Source organism: Caretta caretta, chromosome 1 (assembly GCF_965140235.1).
Source record: "Caretta caretta isolate rCarCar2 chromosome 1, rCarCar1.hap1, whole genome shotgun sequence".
NCBI lineage: Eukaryota > Metazoa > Chordata > Testudines > Cheloniidae > Caretta > Caretta caretta.
The window spans coordinates 326,057,536-326,085,401 of NC_134206.1; the positions used below are offsets into that span (position 1 = coordinate 326,057,536).

Sequence of the window (27,866 nt, forward strand, 5' to 3'; positions counted from 1 at the left end):
GCACTGAAACAAATATTTTTGGCAGGAAAAATAAGTTCAGCTAAAAAAATTTCACCCCAACCTCTATTCCCACTTAAGTTGGATACTTACAGCAGTGTAATCTTCAGGGTTTTGGGGTTTTTTTTGAATGTATCAAGTTCTCACATTGTGTTTAATTTCTTGCCAACATCAGGCATTTGTTAGAACAGTGTTGGAGCATACAGACCAACAAACTTTTAGTCAGTTATTCCATTAGATGTGGTTCTTAGTATTCTCATTTTACTTCTCTACCCTTTTCAAATATTCCTTTCTATGAGTAGCTGGGGGAGAATGGTATGAAGAGAGAACAATAATACATTAACAAGATGTGAGGGCTTGAATTTTATTTATTTAGAGAGGTTTGGAAGAACCAGACCTCCGAACACATTAGTAAGTAGTAGTGCTAGTCAATTTCTTAAGTTTTCTGTTTTGACAAAAACAAGGTGAAATTTCTGGAAAAATTCACCCTGGTGTTCAAACAGGCACACAGCCCTTAAAAAAACAAACACGAGTTTTTCACAAGATTTTTGTGAAAAAGTTCCCCATTGTTTTGGCCAGCTCTAGTAAGTAGAGAGCAGGCATTCTGTAGAAGGGACATATAGAAAGCTTGCAATATGCCAGGGGACAACCCCAAAGCATTTATCCAAAAGGCAGAGGTGGATTAGAAGTAAATGTGTTCTGGATCCACTAAAATGTAAGGCTTCCCCCTCCCCCCCCTCCCCCCCCCCCCATTCCAGGTGTCCCAGATCTTCCTCCCCCCAGTTTCACAAAACACACTTCATCTTTGCTTCCCTCAGGGACTCCTTGCTATCACCTCCATGTAAACCCACGTACATTCCGGCTTTCTCACCAACTCATGGGTGCATTCAGCCAGCTCAGAACACTGAGACAGGCTCAACAGGGTCCTGGCCTCAATCCACCTCCACACATACTGGAGACAGAAAAGCATATTAATTTCAGAGTTTTCCTATTTAGTTTCCTAAAAATATTGAGTAGCCAAATGCTGATCATATTTCCATTATTCAACATACAGAACAGATCAATACCAAGATCAACAGCTATCAAAAAACAGCTGGAGGACATAGCTACCAAAAGTCTCATCATGCAAACACAAAGTTGAGCAGCTCTAGGGCAACTTTTTTTCTTTTTTTAAAGCATCAACTGAGTATGTTCCCTCCCATTAGGGTTTAGAAGCAATGACTGCATCTGACACAAAGACCTATCAAATTTATGCTTTGGGGATCAGGACAAAAAGAGCCCAGTAAATGAAGGAATGAAGCCCACAAGGAAAACAAACAAGTTGCTACACTTGGGCAGTTTCCCTCACACAAAATCACTGTGTTAACTCTCTTATCTATTTGAGCATTTCATTCATTCATACCCAGCAATTATCTATCCCCTGCACATAAGAGCTTGGCTGGTTTCAGGCATAGACAGGCACGTGGCATTATTTGGGTTTCCAGAAATTCTCCCATCATTTCTCCAACAGTGTGCAGCTCCAGACCAGTTCTGATGACCTGGTGGTAAAAACACCAGCAGCCAGTCAAGCAGAGCCTGTGCTTGAGCAATGGTTGGAGATTTTCAGAAAATCCTCAGTGCAGACGAGCTGAGGGAACCACGATAAGGAGTGCATGGAGTTAACTGCAAAGAGGAACTCAAGAGCTTAATAAAGGAAACTAACCCTTCTATGTCAAGCTCTCTATAAAGTCACCTACAAACAGCCAAAGTAGAAGCATTTACGCATGAAAGTATGAAGTATGAAACTTGAAGTTTCAAGTATGAAACATTCCTGCTGCAGGAAAACAGATACTAAGCAGCAGAGGAGAGAGCAGACAAAACAGAAATGGAAAGGAGGGAAAAAAGAAACTCTAGAATCTGCTGGGGAACTGACATGGCACCGCTGCAGCCCGCATGTTTGGAAAGAGCAGAGAGGTGCCTAACCCCATCTTTGTCCAGGATGCCACTGCACTTACATCTAATGTTTCTTAGCCTTCCACAAACTTATGTTTTTAAAGCACTTCAGGATAATTTTAACCATCTCTGAATGATGAAAATTCCTTAGAAATGAGAAAACTGATACGATTATGCGGCAATAACATTCAGTTAATTTTCCTCCATTGAATTTTCATTTCTCCATAAACGCTTGATTTTTTTTTTTTTTTTTTTTTTTGCAAGTTAAAGTAGAATTTTACGGACATGTTTTCAATATGAAAACATGATGCATGGAGATAAAGAGTACAAACACTGCCAGCCTAGCTTTCTACAAATAAAGATAAGCTTCAATTCACCTACAGTAAATAGCCTCATCCAAGAAATCCCAACTCTACTTGATCAAAGTAACCAAAAGGTTTGGCTTCTGCATTTCAGAAAAAAAAAATTAATATACAGTGAAAGATTTCACATAAAAGAATGTCACAACATCTTTGTGTAGAGGTGACCATGGCATTTTAAGTGCCAGCATTCCACTGGAATATCAGTATTTCAAATAAGAACATACCAGATACGCAGGACAGTATTAACCAAGAGTTTGGGCCAGTGTTCCTGGGTATGCTGTGCAACAGTGAAATGTGTTTTGGGTTTTTTTTAAATTATTGTCTCTTAAGCTTGTTTTCTGAAACACTCCATGATGCACAAACAAGTTTCTAAGTGTATTAATATACAGCAACTGGATAATTCCACTTGATCCAAACCCTATGTGTTTAAATATTTGATGTTTAAACAAAAGAAATTCATTTAATTCAGTTCTAGAAATACCCAAAGACTCAGTCTTCTGCAAAAGCCAACAGTCCATTTTCAGAAGAAATGTGCTATATATGTACAAATGATTGTGCTTGCATTTTAGAAGTTGATAGCTTTGCCGAAAGATGCTGCTAGGTTTGCTTCCCTGAAGGCTTCCGACACAGTCTGCAGGAAGCAAAAAGAAAGGTAAAAGTCATTAGAAGAGAATGAGGGGACAAGTATTTAACTCCTATGTAATTGTATATGCTATAAGCCAAACACTAAGGAAAAAAAATACAGAATGATAAATTACTTAATGCCAACTTACTGGATGGGCATGGCAAACTCTGGCTACATCTTCACATGATGCTCCATATTCCATAGCAAGAGCAGCTTCATTAACCATCTCCCCAGCACCCTGTAAGTAACACATGTATAATTAGTGCAAACTGTACAATTGCGAAGACATGTAAACTGTGCACAAGCTTTTCTAACTTACTAGCTGACTATGAAACAACCAGCTTGCCTGTAGGCTTTGTCTTTTGCTAAAAAACTAATCACGTTCAGCAGTGATAAGTATTAGCATCTGGTTAATTAGTCAATGACTATACCCACACCTGTCACACATACACAGTATAGTTGAGAAAGGATAAAACTACACAACAGTTGCACTGTTCTATACACTGACTACCTTGGACTGCTATAAGAATTCACATCAGAGTAAATAATGACAGAATGCAAGCATACATACAACCAAAAACTCGCTCTTGATATTGATAACAGTGGTGAACAATACCCCAATTGTATACAAATTGCCAGTAAGGCAAAAGAAATGTCATTCTGACTCATGCTTCCCTCAGTAAGCTAGCATCTCAAACAATAATTAGTTTCCATGGCATGGATCAACACTTCATATTGTTCTGTACCGCCCCCTCCTGGAGACTCAAGAAGAAGACCTGATGAACCCAAAAAGATGTGGCATCGAGCCTTCCTTGGCCAGAAAATGGTGAGGTCTAATTCAGAGTTAATAAAGTATGTAAAATAAATACTAAATACAGTGACTTCAAGAGACATAAAGCTTGGCCTGTTTTTCTTTTCCTTTTTTTTTTTTTTTTTTTGAAGGACACTTCTGCCTCTCAAAACCTGATAACCAGAAGATTAAGATTTTTCAGATATACAAAAACACAATTCTTAATTTGTAAGTTATCACCATTGGAGCCGAGAAACCGGGAAAGAGGTTCCCATCTTTTATAATACTCACTGCGCCTAGAATGTGAGCACCCAGCATCCTGTCTGTTGTTTTCTGACTAAGTATCTTCACCAAGCCATCTGTGTCAGCATTAGTCTTAGCTCTGCTATTAGCAGCAAATGGGAACTTTCCAATTTTGTATTCTGTCCCCTACAGAATATAGATATGGGTCACTAACAATTTACACAGTGTACTGCAGAAACAAATAGTGCACAAAGGACTAGTGAATGTGTGTATTGCAGGAGTGGGTGGAGGTTTTATTGTGCAGCCACTGTTCAAATACATAGAAGACAGTTCCTGCTCTAAAGTGCTTACCATCTCATATACTCAGCATAAATTATATTTGTACACATTCATAAATTCAGGTATACTTCATTTTTCACTTGAAACTGTAGCTCAGATGACCTATTTGACTAATGTAAACCCTTGGTTAGCTCCCACCTGACTGACAATTATTACATTGTACTATTTGCATTGCTCTCCATGCATAAAACACTCTCAAATGTTTAACACCTGTTACCAGTATTATATAAAACATGACTCAAGAATAGTAGTTCATTAGCATGAACTGTAAAAGAGGAACTGCTCCATCTTACTTTGGACTTGAACTAAAGACAGTCAGCACCATTTAAATTACCTCTGACAAGAGACCAGTTTAGAGCTCTTAAATTGTTGCTTCTTGTTTGGAAAAATCATTAGAGAAACCACAAATTCAGATGTAAATCATTAGAACAGGTGATGATTTCAAATCAAATATTTTCTTACTGCAAATGAGTGTTTTACAGATGCCAATTTATCAAAAAACAAACCAACTAACCCACCTCCACAATCTGGCATTCCCAGCTAGACTACATATTTTTTACATTTACAGGCCTGAACAAAGCCAATCCTGCATGGGAGCAGAGAATCTGCACTTGGAGAGCAACAGGGAGACTGCAAGAGGACAAATTTTGGTGTGGCACTATTTTCCTATCCTTGGTGCCCTATCACAGGGCCAGCTGTACTCCCACTTCCAGCAGGAGTAGTGGCTTTTCAAGACAAGATCTGCAGCAGATCCCATTCTGATGGCACTAAGCCCTCATCTACACTAACTACAATATGCACTTGCAGACTCTTCCCCTAATACATGCTTTTCAGACATCCCATGACTGCAGGTACAGACTCAGTATGCTAGGCAGCATGCGCTTTGAACCACAGCATGCAGTTGCATCTTACACGCCTGCTGAATGCACTGCTCAGTAATAGCACATATCTCCCCAAACACCAGTGATAAAACTAAGCCACAAAAAGATGTCACTTCAGACTAAATACTTGTTATAAACTGTGAAGAGTTTTCCCCCAGGTTATGAATTGCATCTGCTTTACACAACATTGGCAACAGGGAGAGATGAATATCACCAATTAACAACTATTCAATAACGCACTGCTAATGGGTGAACTTTCACAATGACTCAGCCCTGTTTGATGCCGAGATACCAGCCTTATTAAATCAGAGCACTGACAAAGTGAATACATGATATTTTTCTTGGACCACACATCTATGGTGATTCAGAGCAGCCACAACACATAAATGAATTTAGCTTAACTTATCCAAGACCCTAAAGTAATATGATCCAAATAGAAACCAGACAGTACCTCCTCTTTCAACTGTTCCTCTGATTTGCCAACCCAGGCAACTTCAGGGTGTGTGTAAATCACTGAGGGCACACAGTTATAGTCAATGTGAACTGCACCTCCAGCTATCCCCTCAGCGCAGATAATGCCTTCATCCTCAGCTTTGTGAGCCAACATCGGCCCAGCAACTACATCACCAATAGCATAGATGCTATGAGACAAATGAAAAAGAACAAAACGTTGCTGTTTAAAACGTACATATGGAGAATTTTAGATATATTATACGATAGACGTAGTAGTTTGAACATGTTTGTAAACAAAAAGTCGAACAAAAACAGATGAAAATAATTACCCAATGTGTATTGCTTCTGTACTTAATTTGCTAGATTAGCTCTCCAATTTGAGCTGAATAGCTATTTTCTATAGATTAGCGCTAGTTATATTTTTCAAATAGCTTTATAAACTTTACTGTAATTTATTAAATGCTTACTTTTCATGTATGACCTGATTTAACACAAGAGAAAACTAAAGGCCACAACCTGTACACTGCCTCTTTTGTGCTTCTAAAAAGCCATAGATGGAAGCAATTTATTTGGAAGTGTATGTTTGAATTTTCCTTTCCTTAAACAAGTTAAACTATAGTCAGCTACTATTAAAAACAAAAAGTAGTATTTTTGTAGGGTAATTAACTTTTCTCCCTCCCTCTCTTTTTTTTTTTAAAAAAGATCTCTCATTCTAAATAAAAATCCCGTTATTTTTGCTAGGAATATGTGAAGTAAAATGTGACTAATTGAAAGATAATGAAAATTGTTTTGAACATCTTGCTTACTTTGGAATTTTGGTTTGGAATCTGGTATTGATTGGGATTCTACCCTTGTTATCAAGTTCAATTCCAATATCTTCCAGCCCTAGGTTCTGAGTAAAAGGACGTCGACCAATGCAAACAAGTAATACATCACAGGTGATTACTTCTGTCTTTCCACCAGCAGCTGCTTCAACACTGAAGGACAGAAGGGGGGGGGGGGGAGAAAGTAACTGTCAACAGATACAACTTACAAGAAAACGTGAAAATGTTAAATATAATTGAGACCAGGTAACTTCTTTGATTAATAGCTAGATATAGATAGCAGTGAAGAGGAATGGGCATTGAAAGGTCTCAATAAAATGCAAGAAACTATTTCAAACTACAGTATGCTTAAGAATATCAAAATGGTACTTGCAGTTTCAGTTCACTTCATACTACAATCTCGTTACAATTAAGTGATATACTAAAGCATAAACTATGAGTTTCATGAAATTTACTTGAGTAATATTTTATCTTGCATCCTCTGTTTTTATACTACAGATACTGAAACACTAGCCATAGCATTGTACCTCTAAAGTGAGACAGCATTGTAGAAATGCCTGAAATCACTCTATTGAGAGATGATTTTGTTTAGATAGCCCACAGTTGCAGATGGCAGGGATCTCCAGATCTTTTCAGAGTTCATCTGTATCAGAAATCTATAAAGCATTGCTACTACATTATTATTGAGTTATACTATTTTATTTAGGTCCGTAAACTGCTCCCATCAACACAGTATCTGAGTGCTTCTGTGGTATCCATGCTCAGTAGGTCATTTCCTTTCACATGGTCAGTTCTACCTCTCGGAGCTAAGGACAAGGTTATGCTGTTTTATTTCTATATTTGTTATGGACAAGTGTACAAAGTGTAATTTCTGTGTACAGTCAATGCAACTGTTCATTTTTCCTGTTCATTAATAAAGTAATACTACTTTTCTAGTTAAAAAAGAAAGACTGTTTACTCCTTATGTTCCTTCCCACACCTGAATTCATTGTCATTTGAACAATCACTAGTGCTTCCAGTGGAAAATTATATAGTAAGAGTTATATTGTCAGACAAAATTTTGACTTCTAGATGGGACAGAAGCAAATAAGTTCTGAATATATTAAAATTCAAATTAAGTTTCCTTGGTGTGCTAACACCATACAGGGAGAAAACAATCTGAAAATACAGGTAAAGCTTCAAAGTGTGTTTTTTTCATTAAGTATCTGTTCTGTATGTTTTCACATCAGCATTTCTATTAGAAATTCCTTCTGAGGGTTTCAGTTTAGTTATGAAAATGCACTACTGGAGAGTTTACTACCTTCTATTCTGGATTGCTCCGCATACCTCCCCTTGCCTCCAGAAAATTGATAATGGACATGACCACCATTACCTCAACACCAGTTACCAAAGAGTCAAGAATTAATGGATTCATGGAGACGCATCCTCTGAAGAATAAAAATACTTATTTTGATGCTGTATCAGAGGGAAAGTCCTCTAATAAAGGTGAGGTTTTGATTTTGTTTTTACTATTAACTTCACTAACACACCAGTCTCTTTACCCTGGCAATTCTTCAGATTGAAGTCAATGGGAGTCTTGCTCGCAAAGACACTGTAGCATCAGGAAAATATGGGCCTAATTTAAACTTTCAAACTGTAAGGTATTCAGTAGGGACTGAAATTGCATCCTTCATTCACCCCATCTGGCATTAAGTAAGATACTGGAGTTCCAAAAAACTACGTAATTTTATATCCCCACGTGCACTGTAAGAACTGAATAAGTTAGGAGTACAGTTTAAACCAGCCTTAGCTTTGAATTTAGTTGACGTTTGGATCATGTCCCACTGTCATTGTTTTAGTTTTATTTATACAGTAAATTATACCCCAAATCTGAAGCTGTACTGTTAGTTAGATTTCTGGTAGGGAAGGATATATCATTCCTGTATTTCATGTGTTAAGCACTTACGAAACATCAATCTTTCCATCTGGCCTCTTGGTGGCACCAGTAACCTTGGTATTTAGTTTAAATTTGAGTCCTTGTTTCTGAAGGATACGCTGAAAGTTTTTAGAGATCTCCATATCAATACCCATTCCACCAACATGGCCCAAGAACTCAACAGCTGTCACATCTGCACCAAGACGCTGCCAAACTGAACCCTGCAGTTAATACAATAAACCATTATTTTGTTTTTTAAAAGAAAAAAGAGAAACTGCAATCTTCCAGTTTAAAGTTTACTGCTTAGATTGTAAGTTCTTCAGGATAGGGGCAATGCATAGCATAACAAGGCCCTCACTGGGGCACTACAATGGTGATACACATGGTATGTGCCCATAACTCCATCTGGGAATACGCATGTATTAGATTGTTTATATGCATTACAGTCACAGGGACTGTGACCTTGTGGTGCTAGGTGCTGTACAAATTTGTAATTAAAAAGTTAGTCCTTATCCCAAAGATTTTATGGTCTAGGTCGATAAGATGCAAATGGTGTATGAAACAAACAAGCAAAAGTTGGGGCACAGGAATGGTGAAGGGAGAACACACAATAACGTAAACTCATTTCCACGTAGACTAGCTGTGCGCACTACTTAGCTCACTAGTTGCCTTGGCAATAGAACTAAATGTTGTAACTAGATACATATCAAAATAATTAGATCTTAGGCATAAAAATGTTCAGAGTCCAGAAATCAGAATGTAGCCCCAAAAACCTAAATGCAACAAGATCTATAAACAGTGTTCCAGTGCCACTGGAGCAGAGGCAAAGCAACGCCAGATTGCTTTCATTTTCCTTAAGAGAACTCACTGTCAAAGCCACTGCTCCAAAAAGTGGATAAGCAATTGCAAAAGCAAAAGCTATAACTATGAACATCACCCTTGCAAAAAATCTACTTGTCTTAAGCAAGTCTCCCCCTAACACACACACACACACACACTCACACACACACACTTCAGAGAGAAAGTAAAATATTGCCCTTTTTTCCCATTAAAATCAAGGTAAAAGGCTGCTGAGTAGATTTTGTGCCTGGGCCGGGCATAACATGGTCTGACCAAATTGTCAAGATAATTTTGTAAGACCAAAGAATATATTTTTTAAATATTAGATCTTTGTGGGGATGGGCAGGGTACAGGGGGAGAAAGGAGACAGACCTAGAAGCGCTGCATGGCCTCTTTCAGTCCCAAAATGTTGTTCCATTGGTTATTAGCTATGATAAACATAACATCCATCAACAAGATTTCCTGATGTTAAATGCTGCAAATATGTTTATGCTTCTAAAGGTGCTAAAATGACAGCCCTTGAGAGTGAAGTTCTCTATTAATGTACAGTGCAGGTTCAGCAGGGGCAACTGCAGTGCAAGCCTCCCCATAACACGAAACTGGGAGGGCTTTAGAGGCAAGATTGTACTTCACCCTTTATGCTCATCCAATCCCTCAACTCTCTGCTGAGACTACCAATAAGTTACAATAGTTTTAATAAATGTGGACACTTGTCCACTGAGAACTGAACTACAACCAGGCTTTTCATATAGACTACCAATCAGCCATCAGATCCTAATTCTTGCTCACTGCCAATGTGGGATGATCTAACCAGTGACTTGGAGAGGAAAGGCTCTCTCTCTTATTAAAAATTCCCTCAGCCATATCATCCCCTATTAAATGCTAACATAATGTACAGATTAACATTTGTAATTCCAGATCCATCTGTGCCAAATGGTTACATCCTGTTTCTTGATCTACTGGAAGCATAAGTTGTATAAATAAGCCTCTTACCAATTCCACACCAATGACTCCTGCACCAATTACAACCATCTTTTCAGGGACTTGTTTCAGGGATAGTGCACCAGTTGATGATACAATTGTGTCTTCATCAATCTAATAACGAACAAAGGAGAAAGCTTTTTACCTCCTCAAGAAGGAAGTTTACACAGATTTTCTGTATACTACATAAAAAATTCAAACTGTCTAAAATAGCTATCTCACAGCAATAACTAATAAGCTACAGAAAACTGTTACTTAATAATGACAACCAGTACTAACACAATAATGAAAAACAATGTACCAATAAAGGTTACTATTTAAATCATACCGTAATTCCAGGGAAGGGAGCAACTTCTGAACCTGTGGCTATCAGAATATTCTTTGTATTGATAACCTGAGTGCTACCATCCTCTTTGGATACTGTGACTTGGTTTTTGCCAGTTATTTTTCCAAATCCAGGCACATGTATGACCTTTACAAATGAGAATACAGTAAATACAAACTTTCACAATACATAAATATTTTACAACCAAAATAACTTGATTCTCAATACATCTCTAGAGAAGCATGAATTCTCCACTGATAAACTAACTTTGATATCACTACATTACAAACTGGAAAATAATGTGACACCCTTCTTTTAAGAAAAGGAAAAAATAACTAAATATAAAAATAGAGAACTGCAGATATCAAGTCTTCCCAAAAGTGAAGTGGTCTAATTCCATCATTGCTGATCATTCATTACCCATTCTAATTAATCTCTGAGGTGAAAAGTAGATTTAACAGAAAAGGAGAAATTTTATCCAGAAAAACAATATGACAGAGACAAAGCCCAAACTAACCTTGTTCTGTTTAAACAAATGGGCAATTCCACCTGTCAAGGACTTCACTGCACCACTTTTCTGCTCCATCATCTTCTCTAAATTCAAGTGGATTCCTGTAACTATAATTTTTGTATACATCTTTACTTTTCCCTTGTATTTCAGTGTCTTTATCCATCTCTTAACTTAAAGGTTATCCGAAAACAAATGAGTTTTGTACGTCACAGTAAGATGTGCTGAATGATCCCACTAGCTGGGCTAAAGACCGCATTCAGCCATCAAAATACAAAAAATAACCTTATTTTTTCAAATATGGCTGGAGGCCAGTTCTATTTTGTTGCAACAATAAATGAAACATTCTAAATCGCAATTATCCAAGAAGCTGATTTCAAGGAATAGAAACAAGGCTCTAACATTCCAATTGATTTTGTAACCCTGCTAAGTTTTCCTACTACCTATTCAAGCAGTTAAAGTAGTCAAAGATTTGCAGATTTAAAAGGCACTGTGCGAAACCATACTTGTTTGCAATACCACTAACTTGTACTGCATACTCACTTTCAATTCCTCTACTAGCAAAATCCTTTCCATGGGCCAAATGATACAGATGTGAGTTGTTCAGCAAAGCCTAGAAAAACAGAATTAATTTAGTATGGAATCAGAGCACATCATATTAAAAACATTCAAGCAGTTGAGATCACTATTCATTCCATCAGCAGAAATTATTTTAGTACTAGTTTTCAATAAGTATTTTCACCATTACCACTATGAAACCTTTATTCAAAATTAAAAAGGTACAATAGGACACAATTTCATTTTATGTTGTATATTTTATACAAGCCATTTTCCAAATTTTTTTTGCATTAAACACAGTTACAAAGTTAAACTGCAAGCAGAGGGACAGCAAAATTAAGACACAATTAAACAAGAGAAAGAAAAGCCAAATTCAAGCCTCATTTAATTCTGATGACTTTAACAGAGTTAAACCAGGCTTGAATTTGGCCCAGTAGATTATCATTTGAGAATTACAATGATATGGAGCTTTGAGACAGACACAATTAGGATGTTCCAGAGACAAAGAGCTGCAGAGGAAAATTGTCTTGTTCTCTGCCCTACCACATAATCTCACATCTGAGGGAATATGAGGATGTAGGAAAACTTGGAGGAGGAGGAGCAAGAAACAGACCTAGTTCAAAAAATAAGTTATAGCTGTCCTTCTGATACAGTACTACCTCAGAGTTACAAACTCCTCAGTAATGGAGGTGGTTGTAACTCTGAACAAAACATTATGGTTGTTCTTTCAAAAATTTACAACTGAACATTGATTTAGTACAGCTTTGAAACATTACTATGCAGAAGAAAAATGCTGCTTTCCTTTTTTTTTTTTTTTAGTAATTTAACACAGTATTTGCCTCTTTTTTTGTCTCTGCTGCTGCCTGATGGCATACTTCCAGTTCCAAATGAGGTGTGTGTTTGACTGGTCAGTTGGTAACTCCGGTGTTCATAACTCTGAGGTTCTGCTGTAACAAGGACAATTCTAATCTGTACTCTGAAGTGAAGAGCCAGAAGAGATGCATGAGGATGACGTGTTTGTACTTCAGTGAATCTGCAACAGGGCAAAGGAGCAAAAATCTGCAGAATGCCAGAGTCTAGAAAACTGGGGCTATGGGAGGCTGCAAATGAACCTCAAAAATACATAATTTATATTTGTGATAATATAGTTTATATATATATATATTCTGAGTAAAACTACAATTCGTCAGGCTAAGATAATCAGGTTTGTTTATCTGATAAATGTACCAGATAAATGTAAGCAGCATCTATGTGCAAAACTAACATTTTTTACCAAACTGTTTTTTTAAATGTATAACTACTTAGAAATTACTCTCTGGTCGGCATCACCACTGTGTGAGTCTTCAGCAATTACAAAGGAAACAATTTTATGTTAGATAAGCTATCAACAAACACACACCAACACTTTTACTGTGATTGGATTTTGGGAGAGAACTTAATAACTTACTATTGCCTTAATGAGTAGGGACTATGCTCTCCTTTTATTTACAGACCTTTTTTCTCCTTGTTCAGAAATAAACTCTGGATGGCATCTAAGTTTAGCCGTGAGGTTCAAACAGCATGTACATAAAAACCTTAAATGAGGATAAATTCAAGACTTAAAGGAGTGAAAGTTCCCTAATCGTATCCTAAAGTTCATTTCCCAATACTATTCACTGCTAAACCTGATTTGCAACGGATGCCTGGAAAGGTTTTTGCTACACTGTACAAAGTTAAGCTATTACCTTTATTATAGATTGTTATGAAGAATGCTCAGCTGACTTACAAAATTAAAAAACAGATGTGCCAGTATTTATATTAGAATTCTTTTTCTACTGAACTTTAAATGCACTGAGCCCTTCTATGTACCTGTTTGCGCAGAAGCTAAGTATCACAAAGCAGTGCAAACTTTTGTTTAGATATTAATGGATCTCTTGCTATGTATGCGTTACCATGGAGATTAGTAAAAGCTTGAATTTGAAACAGTGAGAAACGGTTTATCTTTATGTCTGTTATGTTATTCACTTGCATGCTGTGAGCACAGTTTGTAATGAAAAATATTGCACATGTTGTATGTGTTGCGGTCAATCTGGCAGTTTGGATCCAGAACTATTTCCTATTCAGCACTCCCTATTACACAGGGCAGTGACAAATGGCCTCAGAAGACGGCCTAGTAGCTGCGCATAAATCCCATTTTTGTAAGTGGAGAAGCAAGGTGGTAACCACAGAGCTAACCATATAACTATAGCTAAGGCTACGATTTAATCACGGGTATTTTTAGAAAAAGTCATGGACAGGTCACACGCAAGAAACAAAAAAATCACGGCCCATTACTTGTCCATGACTTACAACATAAATACCCCTGATTGAATCTTCGGGGGCAGGGGGGAAGCTCCGGGGGGCCAGCGGCTGCTCCAGCCGCCACTGGGGAGGGGAAAGCTGTGAGGGGCCCACTGCTGCTCCGGCCACCACTGCAGGGGTGGGGAAAGCTGGGGGGACACTGCTACTCTGAACACTGCTGGGAGGAGGAGGGGGGAGACAACTGCCGTTCCAGCCTCCCCCAGGACCGCTGCTCAAGCAGTCCTTGAGGCCAGCCACATTGGCCGCTGCTCACTCCAATGCAGAGCCGCTCCAGCAACAGCCGGTGTGGCTGTCCCCGGGGCCAACTGCTCAGGCAGCCCAGGGATCAGCCACACTGGCCACTGCAGAAGTCACGGAGATTGCAGGAAGTCAAGGAATCCATGACAGACACGGATCCCTAACTATAGCTCCCAAGTGACAGATAAAATATATCTTGCATTATGTTCTGCTCCCAAAGCCTCTCATCTTGAAGGATCCCCAAGTGCTTTACAAACTTAAAAAGATAAATTCTACACAGGGATCATTTCATTCACTACTGTAACAACTCCTCTTTCAACAGCGCAGAGCAACATTTATGCACCATAGCTTAAATCAAGAGCAGAGATTATTGTGTTCAACTGAAACTTCAAGGGGAATTTAAGTAAGTAAAATATAATTACCCAGATTGGAAATTTGGCCAAAACACCATTATTGACACCAGGAATGAAATGGGGATATTTAATGACTGCATATGCTTAAGACCTTGGGTTTAAATGCCATTAAAAACAAAAGAAAACAGAGATATTCCTCCCAACCAAGCGGGCTTTGAAAGACTGGTTCAGATGGGAGGCCTGTAATGATGGTTTTTCTTTTTTAAGCAGACAAAGAAGTCAGAATGAGAAAACAGAAATAGTTACCAATGTGGCAAAGTATGTTACCAGATGACACAAAGCAATTTTTTCCACAACAGAGAAGGAAAAAGACAAGTTAGTTTGTAAATCTATACAAAATATTTGTAAATACATTACAAGAGACATGGGGCAATATCAGCTGCAGTATCCCAATAGCAAATCATCTGAAATGGGAATTTTCCTTTCCAAGAACATCTCAAGATGACCATTACCACAGTCACCAACAACCTGGAGATAAACACTAGATGTCTATGAACCATAAATGGCTCACTCATTTATAAATGCAGAAACAGCATTATGACCATCTTTGACTTAATGCTGCAAGCCCTTTCAGAATAAGCTGACTCATGCTAGAGGTTTACAGATATGATCATCTGTGGTAATCGTAGTGTTTCTAGTATAAGAGACGTGATTGTGTTTAGTTGGTTAATGCCATAATCTTGTCAGCTCATTGGCGCTGTGAAATAAATGTGTTTCTGTTTCCTTGTGTTTGCTATCCTTTCCCGTTCTTTTTCCGTTCTAGTCAATGGAACTATGACAATCTGAGTATCTGCCCCCTGGTCTTTTCACCACTGCATCACTATTCAAATCCACAGTGAAAACATGATACAAACTAGAGATAAATGCACACTTGCCTTGGAAGGAATGCAGCCAACATTCAAACAGGTTCCACCCAACGTTTCATTTTTCTCCACACAAACAGTCTGGAATAGAAGAGGAGAAAACCCTTTTAGAACCATACTATATTTTTATTTCCTAAAAGCACATTTGAAAATTTCAATGAATACCAATGACAAAGGAAGATTACTCATCCTGTAATTCTGCTTCTCACAAGATATTGTGCAGGATTCTCATTCCTGGGTTTAGCTATAAACTGATTTGAACTCCCCTAGCTCTTCACTCTCTCTCTCTTTTAAAATAAAAACGTTTTGAGAAATTACATCAGGGTAACCCACTGTCATCATTTATACTTGCAAAAAAGTATAAGCACTGCCCTCCCCCTTCAAGTGTTTCAATTAACTTCTTTCAACTGAGCAGGAGTTGAAGCTCTCGGAAAGATGATTACCTTGAATTAGATTGATATAGGATCAAAAAATGCCTCAGAATAATGAAAAGCAAGGTGAAATAGGCAAAGACAAGTAAAAAGAGAACCTTTAACACTGAGGGGAATGGACTGGTGAGTAAATCTTGTCAAATGACCTTCTCCACCTTGAAAGAAACAATTACAAGGTAAGTAATTTTTCCCTCTATAAAAATACCACCACCTTGTGGGATTCTCACTTCAAGAGTAAGAAGTTCTACGGATATCCCAGAAGAAAAATGAAAATAAAACTGCTCTGAGCAGCAATAACAAGGCCAATGCCAACTGTTTAAACAGGGAGGAAGAAAAGATGGCTAGAGACCTCTCTCTTCAAAATCTATCATCAGACAACATACAAGTCTCCAGAAAGTCATCAGTCAGAGACAACACCCTGTGCAAAAATTGGCTAACAAAAAAGGGACATTTGGAAAGAAAACAAAACTTTTCTTGAAAACAAGAAATCTTGGCCTTTCCTCCTTGCAAACAAGTTCTGGGGTGCACAGGGTTCAACACGGTAGTCCCTCATCTTGGGAACTGTAAGTTTAAATCTGTCTGGAGGAGAATATTCGGGTGAAGTGCTTCAACGATTTCCTTAAATTGTTCATTTTCTGCCAAAGCAAATGAACTGTTAGCATAAAAACTGCTAAAACAAAGTTTAAGCTCCTTTCCCTTCTGATATAATGGCATAATCACGGATTGATCTTTTTTGTTTTGGGTGTGAAGACCAAAACCATTCGTGAACCAAGCTGATGTTGAAGAGCTGCTGGAAAGCCTAGAACAGGGACTTACTGAAGCTACGTTTTGAAGCTAAAACTTTTATTCAGCTGCCTTCAAGGCCATAGCAGCTGCATTCAGCAGTGCATTATTCATGGGCTGGTCCAAAACAGGATGCAAAGGCATGGTGACCCATTTGAATGGGGCTTCCAGGCCAAGATACCTCTAAGCTATCGTCCTTGTAGAGTGCTTGACCAGCTTCAATTAGAAGTAGCTGTCTTGAACAGTTTCTGCAAGGATTGGGGAAAGGTAGGATTCTCCCCTCCAGAGTCATTGTCTTGGTGCTTCTCCACAGTGATGTGTTTGGTATCAGATGACTTCTCTGTGTCATCTGAATCCAAACGGCAGCTCTCATCATCCTAACGGTCAACAAGCCCTAGTCAGGTGACTAGAATTCACTAGGCAATAGTAAGACTGAGTGTCATAAGTGCTTTGATAAGAACCAGTGATGGCTGTGCCAGTACACAAAGTGCCAGTGTCAAGGCCAGCATTTCTTGCATTGAGCACAGATACCACCAGATGAGTATCAGCCTCAGCGCAAAAAACACTCCCAATGCACCAAGACTTCCTACCCTGGCTGACATAGGGGAGAAAAATGCCTCAAAGGAGGCACTGTGGGATCAGGAGTGATCAGATCAGAACAGAGCATATGCTGATAACCAGAGTCACTGTTTCCTCTCATCCGCCTTCAAGCACATGAATGTAGGAAGGGCAATCCAACATCTTTTTGACTGCTGCCTTAAGGAGCTCCTGGCTCCCTTCTGGCACCTCCTGCCTTTATCTCATGTGAAGACTGTCTCATCCAGTGAGCCATTTTTCTCAGTATCATCAACTACAAGTGCCAAAGCCTCACCTAGTGCAATGAGAAGCCAATACTTATTGGAATCCTCTGCTTCAACCACAGTACTTCAACCACTGCTTCAATGGTAAAGCCACCACACTGGTCTTAATGGGGACCAGGGTCTACCTCAATGCAGGTAGCACTAACGCTCAATGTTGTGGTGCAATGGATTTGGCTGAATCAGGTTTTTGCTTTAAGGGCTTAAACTTCAAAGAACGCCGTTCCTCCTTATTCCAGATTTAGAGGAGTCTCACACTGGACCACCTCAAGGAGGGCTTGAAGGCACTCCACATGTTTCTTCAATGCTTAGCATGACACATCCAAACATATTCAGTATCCCTGCACACCACAGATGAGTCTGAGGCAGACAATGCAGACTGATCAGGTTTGAAGGCTCCCTCTTAAGATGTCACACATATGACACAATGCATCATGTATCAATGTCTCGAAGGAAACAATGGACCAAATGAGAAGTAGGCACAGAGCCACAAAAAGAAATTTAGCATCAAAAGAATGGAACAGGAACTAGGAAGCCAAGTAGCCTTAAGGCTCCCAATAAAAGTTGTACTGCTGAGCACTTTAATTCAGGTACTGATGGGTCAATGCTGGGAAACATCAACAAACAAAAAACCTCAGTCATACTAGGGTACTGGCCACCAACACACAAAGAAAGGGTCAAGGCAACAGAACTATCTGCACTGAAGCACTGAGACAGGTGCCAAAGTACGAGAGACAATGGACTCTCATTTAGCACAATTGTACCCGACCTGCATAGAAAGCAAAAGGATATTAAAGGATCCCCAACAAGACATCACTGAGATTCCAAAAAGCTGGCGCAATGGCCAGTGAGTCATATGGTGCTCTAGGGACTAGGTCACTAAAGAACCTATCAGAACATTCAGAAGGCAGCATTTATACTTGGGTGGAGTTGGGACATGACAGCCAGTAGGGGCCTGGAAAATACTCTGCAGCTACCACCCTCCAGGAGGTTAAAATAAACACAGAAGAAGAACTAGTGGAGTTCACCAGTAAAGCTATGTTCATGAAGTGAGAATCGTGCTGAGATGTGACACACTGACAATATCCTGAACAAACCTTACTGAATTAAGTTAAACCTTACTGTTAACTTTTGAAGTAAGTTAAACCTCAGAGGTGGGGTAATGCCTGGCAAGCTTATGAGCAGGGGTGTCGGTTCTTTTGTTGTCTTAATGTGTTTTCTCTGTAATGTTTTTACCTTAAGACTGAAGTAGGCTTTCTTAGAAAGAACTGCATGGCAACATCTACCCACAGCAATCCCTGTTACCAGTCTCTGAAGAGAAAGCAAGTAGGTCTATTTAGGCAGACTATCTTTGCTGGGAAATACACAGTGAAAGCAGGTAACTGTGCAGCCTGGACATAGCCAGGTCACAGGGGAGTGAGATGCAGGTCTCCATCCAAGCAAGGCAACAGCTGGGGAGCTAGAAACCTAAGAGTGGGTGCCCTTGCTGGACCAATGAGGGGAAATGTAGGGCAGTTGTTCTGAATGGTGATAACAATATCTTTAGAAAAATATATTTTCATCTCTCAATATTTTCAAAAATTACTCTAGAAAACTCATTTACTTCCCATTGTTCAGAGAGTGAAACAGAGGTCACTTGAACCACCTGTCTAAATTACGAATATCTAGCACCCATTACACGAAAGCTGCTTTGTTCATAAAGGACATTCAAAGGAGGCAGAGGGAATAGCAAAAAGAACAAGCTCATGCATATAAGTTACACCCTAGGATAATCTTTATCTACAGTCTCATCTCCAACATTCTGTCCATGTATTTAATATAGCCCCAAGTCACCTTTATTCATGTTCATGACAAATAGTACTTAACCAGTCACTCTGTCATAAAGTAACTTCAGCTTCATTGCAGGGGCACATTTCCAGTGCCCTTAAACACACTAATGATTCTCTCTTTCCATCAATTTTTGTTTTTCAGAATAAACGAATGTGGTGATGAGTTCCAGGAAATTCTACATTTACATATGAAAAGCGCTACATAAGACTTGGGTATTATTTTTATTGGTGTTCTCTCAGCCACTTTCACAGAATCTCACAGCAGCTAGGCATTACATTTGTTATTCATTCTGATCCTTTTTGGCAGATTGCCCGATAGCTTTTGATTAGAACCCAGTAGTTTTGTTTTCCGGGAGAAAATTAGTTTTCCTCTTGGCATTCTCTTTACTACTTTTATAAATATGCTTCCCTCTCCAGTCCAATTCATTTTATTTAAAATGTAGCTGTTGCACCTCTTAGTAACTACTGTTTACCACTGGTTTCAGTCTAATCTATAGATTCTAAATAAAATTAAGCTAGTTTGATGGCCTTAACTCCAAGTGAGAAAAATCAATCATGACTTATTTTAATAATCACAGTTCAAAAGATATTAACAAACCAACATGAAAAATGGTGCCTCTACAGTCAGTGTCTGCTTAAGACAAAGTTAAGGATGTTAATCTACCGCATGGTCTACCAGATTGGACATGGGAAACCTGGGTTCTAGTCACACTTCTGTCACTGGCCTGTCAGGTCATCTTGGACAAGTCACTTCCCCCTATCTGAGACTCAGTTTTCACATCTGTAAAATGGGGGAAATGATACTGACCTCTGTAAACCTCTGAGATCTAATGATGAAGAACACTATATAAGAACTAGTTATTACTATTAATCTGAAAATGAAATGAAGTTCTCACAATGTGCGGGTCCCAAGCTACAAACAGCCCTAGGAAACCAGAGCAGATGCTCCCATTTGGCCAGTTAAAAGGGCGAGCAAGCATGTGTGGAATATATAGGATCAGGGAGAGACTCAGTGAGAGGAAATCCCCGAGAATCTGAGCAGACTGGTTCTATCTGGAAGGGCGGTTGACCAATGCCTGGGAGATAGAGGCTGCAGAGAGTGGAAAGCTCTGTAGACCCTCCTTGGAAAGAGGAAGAATTGGCTAGGAGACTATGTTTGGGAGCTGGGAGAAGGACGAAGCAGGATAACAGCAACAAGAGTTTGCTGGTTGGGCCAGAGGGCTGGAGAGGTCTCAAGGCAGGAGGAGCAGCAAAGGGAGCTGCCTGCTGGCACTGAGCTGAAGTCATGGGCTGAAGGCAGGGGAGCAGCAGAGGGGCTTATTCACTGACATCTTCAGGGCTAGGGATGTGGACCCACATGAACCATGAGAGGGCCAGGAGGGATATTCCCCTAGAAAGGATGCTCCCAGCAAGGTGTTTCCCGCTGGGAAGATCAGGCTTGCAATCCAATTGAAAGAGCTGAGGGGGACTGCGCTGGAGAGTCGGGGCATGGTGGGGGCTGCCAAGGCAGTATGTTGTATGTACTCATTGGACTATGATGATGAAATTTGGATTACGGTGTTGGGACTTATTTTGTTATGATTTATATGCATGGGACTTCTGTAATACCCCCATCCCCCGGGCTATATTTATCCTTGGGAAGACGCTTTGGATTATTTCGGGACAGGCTGGAGAGAAACTGAGGCAGGTATGCCTATCAGAACACAACCTGCATCAGGAGGGTGCTCCCACTCGGGGCTGCCCAGTGACAGGGAACTTCATTTTTCCAGTGTTGCAAGAACGCCTACTGAATTTATCTGGATTAGTGCTGTATTACCGGGTTTATCCAGCACAAGTTTCCTCTTACCTTAAAGCCAAGTTGAGCTGCTTTGATAGCAGCAACATATCCTCCAGGCCCAGAACCAATAACTGTGATGTCAACATCAGCTAAAAGAAAAAATACAAAACTTCAAAATGTTTTCAAGTCACTTTTCTTGCTATACTTTAGGTTTATTTTAGTTTTACTATAGGAATACCTAGCCTGCAACATTCTGGAATAGTTCCACACATTGACTATCCACAGATTGAGAATATATAGCTAGTTTTTAAAAATGATGGTGCTGTTCAGTGAATTTAGGCAGGTAAATTTTAATTACTGAAAGCAACTTCCTGAATGAAAAAAATGGAATGGTTCATGGGCACTATTTGTTCTGTAAATAAAAACAACCACTCTGACAGATCGGAGAACAAAAGCATTGTAAACTGAGGTAAAGGGACTGAATTCTGATCCGACCCAGCACTCCTTGCATCTGCTCTGGGATTGCATATGCTATAAATCTTTGTAGAATTTGGCCAAAGGTATATGTAGTTATGTTTAACTGCCTTTGAAAAAACTGTTACAAGAAAGGTCTTGAACGTGTCATGTGGCATTATTACAGACATTAAAAAAATAAGAAAAGGAGTACTTGTAGCACCTTAGAGACTAACCAATTTATTTGAGCATAAGCTTTCGTGAGCTACAGCTCACTTCATCGGATGCATACTGTGGTAAGGTTAGAAGATCTTATTATATACACACAAAGCATGAAAAATAACACCTCCTCCCACCCCACTCTCCTGCTGGCAATAGCTTTAGATAAGTGGGGTGGGAGGAGGAAAGTGGGGTGGGAGGAGGTATTTTTTTCATGCTTTGTGTGTATATAATAAGATCTTCTAAACTTACCACAGTATGCATCCGATGAAGTGAGCTGTAGCTCACGAAAGCTTATGCTCAAATAAATTGGTTAGTCTCTAAGTTGCCACAGGTACTCCTTTTCTTTTTGCGAATACAGACTAACACGGCTGTTACTCTGAAACCTAAAAAAATAAGGAGAATGCTGATAGACTAATGTCACACCTTTACATTACCCTGTGCGAGAACAGGGTTAGGTTACATATCTCATGCTCAACAATCAGGAGAAACTGGGATTGAAGCAGAGTCTACATATTTAGCTCCCAGACCATAGAAAGATTAACTTGTGATCCACAAAAGCAACCCCTCCTACATCATTTGTGCAATGTAAGAAAAATGGCATATCTTATTTTAACCTCTAACAATAATGCTGTATAAATGATTAGTATAGTCAATTCAACCCACTGCATGTCATCACGTGATATCTATGTTGTAGAACAGGGGTTCTCAAACAGGGTCACGAGGTTATTACATGGGGGTCATGTGCAGTCAGCTTCCACCCCCAAACTCTGCTTTGCCTCCAGCATTTATAATAGTGTTAAATATAAAAAAATGTGTTTTTTAATCTATAAGGGGATCACATTCAGAGGCTTGCTATGTGAAAGGGGTCACCAATACAAAAGTTTGAGAACCACTCATACCATCAACCCTAATGATACAATTGTCTCCACGTAGATGGGCTCTTGTGGCTGCAGACTCACTTGTAAGATTGGGGCCTTAATTTGAAATACAACTCTGAAAGCTACTTTACAGCCATCAAAATTTACCTAGATCAGTATAGCTCCTCAGCGACACTGCACAAATCCCCTGTAGGCCATGATGGATTCGACTAAAATGGCTTCTCTAGAGAGGGAAAAAACAAAAGGTTAACTTTCTCCACAAAGAAAATAACTGTGTAAGAATCAGCAGCTTCTCACAATCTGTTTCTTTAGAAAATCCAATTACATTGCACAGATTAAAAAACAGGTAACAGTAGTGAGTTCAATAGATAGCGCACTGCTCTGGGATATGGAAAACATAGCTCTGCCACTAATCTGCTGTGCTTCCTACAGCAAAACATTTAATCTTTCTGTACCTCTGTTTCCATTCTAACCTTTATTGTGTCCACTTAGATTGTGAGATCTTCAGGGCAGGAACTGCCTCTTAGCACATGCATGCACAGCATCTAACACAAAAGAGTCAAAACCTGTTTCACAGCACAAACCAGCCACTAACTGCTAGGATTTAGAAGAAACAACCCTTATTATCCTGTAAGTGTTAGCTACATGGTATCTTGCAACTTCCTCGGAGTATCTGGTACTGATCAGTGTCGGAGGAGAACTCCAGACTAGATGCGCAACTGGTATTGTAATTGCTATGGAAAAGAAAACCTATATAAATACATTTCCCATATGTGGTTAGACAATATCTTTGATCACTCTACTAATATGCTGTACTCCTTCCCCCATCCTCTGCCCTTATAGTGTGAGCTCCTCAGAGCAGAGATTGTCCTTTTCTTTTAGGAAAGCACCTGCTAGTAGGCAATAGCAGATAGTAAATAATGGCAGCACAGATTACGAAAGCCCATTCAAACTTTTCTGTGGAAGGACTATGGGGTAATTTGATAATAGACCATCTTATTGCTCCATTTTACAGTTACTTCCCAAATGGGAGACAGGTAGAGAACAGTCATTTTACCCCTTATCCACAGTTCAGTTGTCTAAGAGGATAAACAACATTTCATCTTATCTCACTCACAGTACCTATAAATATGGGGAGCGGGTAAAACAGGCTTTGGTTTAAACCTAGGGATAATTACGAAGAGTGTATTTGGGGAAAGGAACATAAAAAAATCTAGGGCTGTCAAGCAATTAAAAAAAATGAATCACGAAAATCATGCTGTTAAACAATAATAGAATACCATTTATTTAAATATTTTTGGATGTTTTCTACATTTTAGAATATATTGATTTCAATTATAACACAGAGTGTACAGTGCTTACTTTATTTTTTATAACAAATATCTGCACCGTAAAAAAGAAATAGTATTTTTCAATTCACCTAATACAAGTACCCTAGTGCAATCTTTATCGTGAAAGTTGAACTTACAAATGCAGAATTATGTACAATAACCGTATTAAAAAAACAAAAAAAAACCCATAAAGCTTTAGAGCCTACAAGTCCACTCAGTCCTACTTCTTGTTCAGCCCATCGCTCAGACAAAAAAGTTTAGTTACAATTTGCGGGAGATAATGCTGCCTGCTTCTTGTTTATAATTTCACCTGAAAGTGAGAACAGTCGTTCGCATGGCACTCTTGTAGCAAGATATTTATGTGCCAGAGGCGCTAAAGATTCATGTGTCCCTTCATGCTTCAACCACCATCCCAGAGGACATGCGTAATAAAAGTCCTGGGTAATAAAACCAATAGGTCCATACAATAGCCCTAAGAGTTATTATGGGACTGGCTGATGGAGAAGAGGGGCTCAAACAACAGGCTATATCGGGGTGGCCAAAACGTGGCACCCGAGACACCCTCCCCCCCGACCACTCCCCCGTTCTACACCTACCAGACTTGGTCAGGGAGCTCGGGACCTCTACCTTGAAGGGTCTGGGGATATTCATGAAAACGTGGATCCTGGTTTGCCTGAAAACCAACAGTTCTGTCAAGGACTCAGGTCTTGGGAGCAGATCTACTTTATTAAAGAGGAAGGTAACCCTTAAAAAGTGTAGAGCGATGATTGTGTTTTATGCTTTGTTTTGTGTGTATAACCAATTATGTTTCTACTTGTTATCTTTTCTCAGTATGACTTAAATTGTAGTCTTTGTTAATAAATATGATTGTTTTCACTATAAATATATTTCAGTGCTGTAATGTTATAAAGGACCTGAGCCTGAGTTGTACCACTCAAGCTGTGTGTACACTGTCTCTTTGGTGACAGTTTACCTAGTAATTACTGTGAGTGTCCAGTGATGAGCTAGATACTGCAGGGAGGACTGGGGTGGGAGAATAAGTACTTATGGGCCCAGAGGCTGTTGGTTTCAGGGAGCTCAGCCAAAGCAGGCTGAGACAAGACTGCTTCACACTAAGGGCAGGTAGTGGTGAGATGCCTTACAGCCTCGGGTAACCACGGAGCACGTCACACTATGCCTCTCCCCCCCCCGCAATGCTCTGAGCTGGGTAGAGGGGATCTTGGTGCCTGTTGCTTGTGCCCCACTTCCCAATGCCCCGAGATTCTCCCCTTCCCCCACTGTTTGTTCTCCTGCGTGCTAGCCCCCAGTTGTCTACATATCCTCGAACTGAACTGAAAAGCAAATGTAGTTTGCACTTTGTTGATCTTACTATGCTTAATCTACATATATGAATTTAGGCAGATGTGACTATATATCCATGATTATACATCCATTTGTCTCGCAAAACCAGTTTTTCACCTCTGCTGGGGAGTAACACCTTGGCATCAACCATAAGGACATATTTCCAGTATTATGTTATCAGTATATAGACACTTTTAAAAACACAATCAGTACATACAATTCATAACAGTATTAAGGACCAGCATGATCCTGGCTTTCATTTAATATTTCATGCAACGTTCTGTAACAATACAGTGACAGCAAAGTGTTAGGTGTACTGATAAGAGTGCTTGCTGTTACAGAACAGTGAGCCCTTTGCCAGCTGGACCAAGGGGCTCTTAGGGTCACACACAAGCATCCGATGCAGTGAGCTGTAGCTCACGAAAGCTTATGCTCAAATAAATTGGTTAGTCTCTAAGGTGCCACAAGTACTCCTTTCCTTTTTGCGGATACAGACTAACACGGCTGTTCCTCTGAAACCTGACACAAGCATCAGGCACCAAGCCGGCTCCCCCTGCCCGGCTCAGGATATGGGGGGAGCGGGGAAGGGCTCACGCAGCCATTGGTATGAAGGCACCAAGCAGCACCAACCCGGCCCGAGCTCGGGGAGGGGTCACGGAGCAGGCTGCAGCCCCCTCCCCGCCACGTGCTTGGAGCCAGACGAGGGGCCTCAAGGTCCGCACCCCGCTGGCCCGGCCCCAGGCCCAGAGCGGGGTGGCCCCTCCCCCCCGCTCGCTCCCGTAGCTCGGTGTCCTCGGCCCTGTCCGTACCCCGGGCCCAGCGCCGCTCCCCCCGCCCGCGCCGGCCGCGCCGCTACCTGGGCGAGCGCGCAGCAGACCCGGCTCCAGCTCTGCATTTTCCGGCCGCCTCAGCTGTAACCTCGCGTCCGAGCGCCTCGTCCCTGGCAGCCGCGCCTCCAAGGTCTCCGCGGACTCGCGCAGGCGCACTAGGCCCGGCGAGGGGGCGACGACGCTGTGACGGAGTGGCGTCGCATGAGCCTCGCGCAAGGGCGCAACACTCCCCCCTGGCGGAGGCGGCCTGCAGGCGCAGCTCGTTGGCAGGACCTGCCACAGTGGGCGTGGCTATGTAGATAAGCCTCTTAAAGCTACAGAGCCTAGAAATTTTAGGGCCAGCCTAGAGGAGGATGCTGCAGCTCAGCTGCCCCACCCTGCCTCCAGGGCCCAGTGCAGTGTGACTCCAACAACTAGCGGTCCCTGCCCCCGGAGTCCCAGGGCTCTCCAGAGTTCATTGGGCCAACTCCTCATCTCTTAATATGCCTGGAGGAGGGGCCCTCTCTTCAAAGTCTGGTGCCCCTGGTCACACCACAAAGATGGGTGGGGGGAAGAGGGCAGCAGTCATATGCCCTGGCTATGGTGGGTATCCCTGTCCATCGCCCATACTGTGCTGTGGGGTCACCACTGTGCCACATACACAACATTTCAGAAAACATGGTCCCTGCCCCGATTTGTTCCTCACCCACATAAGTATCACTAATGTAGTGTCACAACGAGCTGATAAAATGCTATCTACTGGAGTCACTGGACGCTTGGATCATTTGAGGATTACCTGTTCTGTTAATTCCCTCTGGGGCACCTGGCATTGACCACTGTTGGAAGACAGGATACTGGGCTAGATGGATCTTCGGTCTGACCCAGTATGGCCGTTCTTATGTTCTTATTTAGGAAGGCCTGCTGGACAATGATTTCATCCTGCTCTGTTAGAACTAACTTTTGGAGAAAAGATGGGTATGATTTTCAGTTCATTTTAAGAGAAGATCTGAATATTGAAAAAGTTGCAGCTCATTTTGGTACTTTACCAAACACACTTTCTCTGGCAACAAGGATATATTATAGGGGTGGGCAAACTTTTTGGCCTGAGGGCTGCATCTGGGTGGGGAAATTGTATGCAGGGCCATGAATGTAGGGCTAGGGCTGGGGCAGGGAGTTGGGGTGCGGGAGGGAGTGCAGGGTGTGGGAGGAGGTGCAGTGTGCAGGAAGGAGCTCAGGGCAAGGGGTTGGGGTGAAGAAGGAGTGCAGGGGGCAGCACGGGGCTCAGGGAAGGCAGTTGGGGCTCAGGGCAGGGGGTTGGGGTGCAGCAGGGGGCTCAAGGCAGTAGGTTAGGGGGCTCAGGGCAGGGGCGCAGGGTGCAGGAGGAGTTCGGGGTGCGGGCTCCAGCCCAGCGCCACTTACCTCGAGTTGCTCCAGGGTGGCAGCAGCATGCAGCGGGGCTAAGACAGACTCCCTGCCTGCCTTGGCCCTGTGCCACTCCTGGAAGTGACCAGCATGTCTGGCAGTGGCTCCTGGGGGTGGGGTGGGGCAGGCGGCTCTGCCACACATTGCCCTCGCCTGTGGGTACCACCCCCAAAGCTCCCATTGGCCGCAGTTCCCCATTCCCAGCCAATGGTAGCTGTGGGGGGCGGTGCCTGCAGGCAAGGGAAGCGCACACAGCCCTCTGCCCACCCTCCCCCAGGGGCTGCAGGGACATAGTGCCAACCCCTTC

At 41.1% G+C, this 27,866-nt stretch overlaps 1 protein-coding gene across 1 annotated transcript; it reads right to left on the reverse strand.

Annotated features, from left to right (window-relative positions):
* Nucleotides 1–347: 347 nt before the first annotated feature.
* On the reverse strand, nt 348–26,337 carry DLD (dihydrolipoamide dehydrogenase). The gene is made up of 14 exons (XM_048836318.2): nt 26,185–26,337; nt 22,804–22,879; nt 21,173–21,252; nt 15,439–15,507; nt 11,559–11,628; nt 11,025–11,125; nt 10,511–10,654; nt 10,195–10,296; nt 8,392–8,582; nt 6,429–6,599; nt 5,621–5,810; nt 3,998–4,135; nt 3,065–3,154; nt 348–2,922 (listed from the first exon to the last, which is right to left on the reverse strand). The coding sequence occupies exons 1-14, from the start codon at nt 26,221–26,223 to the stop codon at nt 2,857–2,859; spliced, it is 1,527 nt and encodes a 508-aa protein (XP_048692275.2). The 5' UTR covers nt 26,224–26,337; the 3' UTR covers nt 348–2,856.
* Between the last annotated feature and the right edge of the window lie 1,529 nt (nt 26,338–27,866).

Coding starts and splice junctions, on each gene's coding strand:
- DLD (XM_048836318.2), bottom strand. CDS start 26,223: ATGCAGAGCTGGAGCCGGGTCTGCTGCGCGCTCGCCCAG. Junction 21,253..22,803: donor GAGGAGCTATACTGATCTAG/GTAAATTTTGAT, acceptor TTTTTCTTTTAG/CTGATGTTGACATCACAGTT. Junction 3,155..3,997: donor GTGCTCACATTCTAGGCGCA/GTGAGTATTATA, acceptor TGTTACTTACAG/GGTGCTGGGGAGATGGTTAA.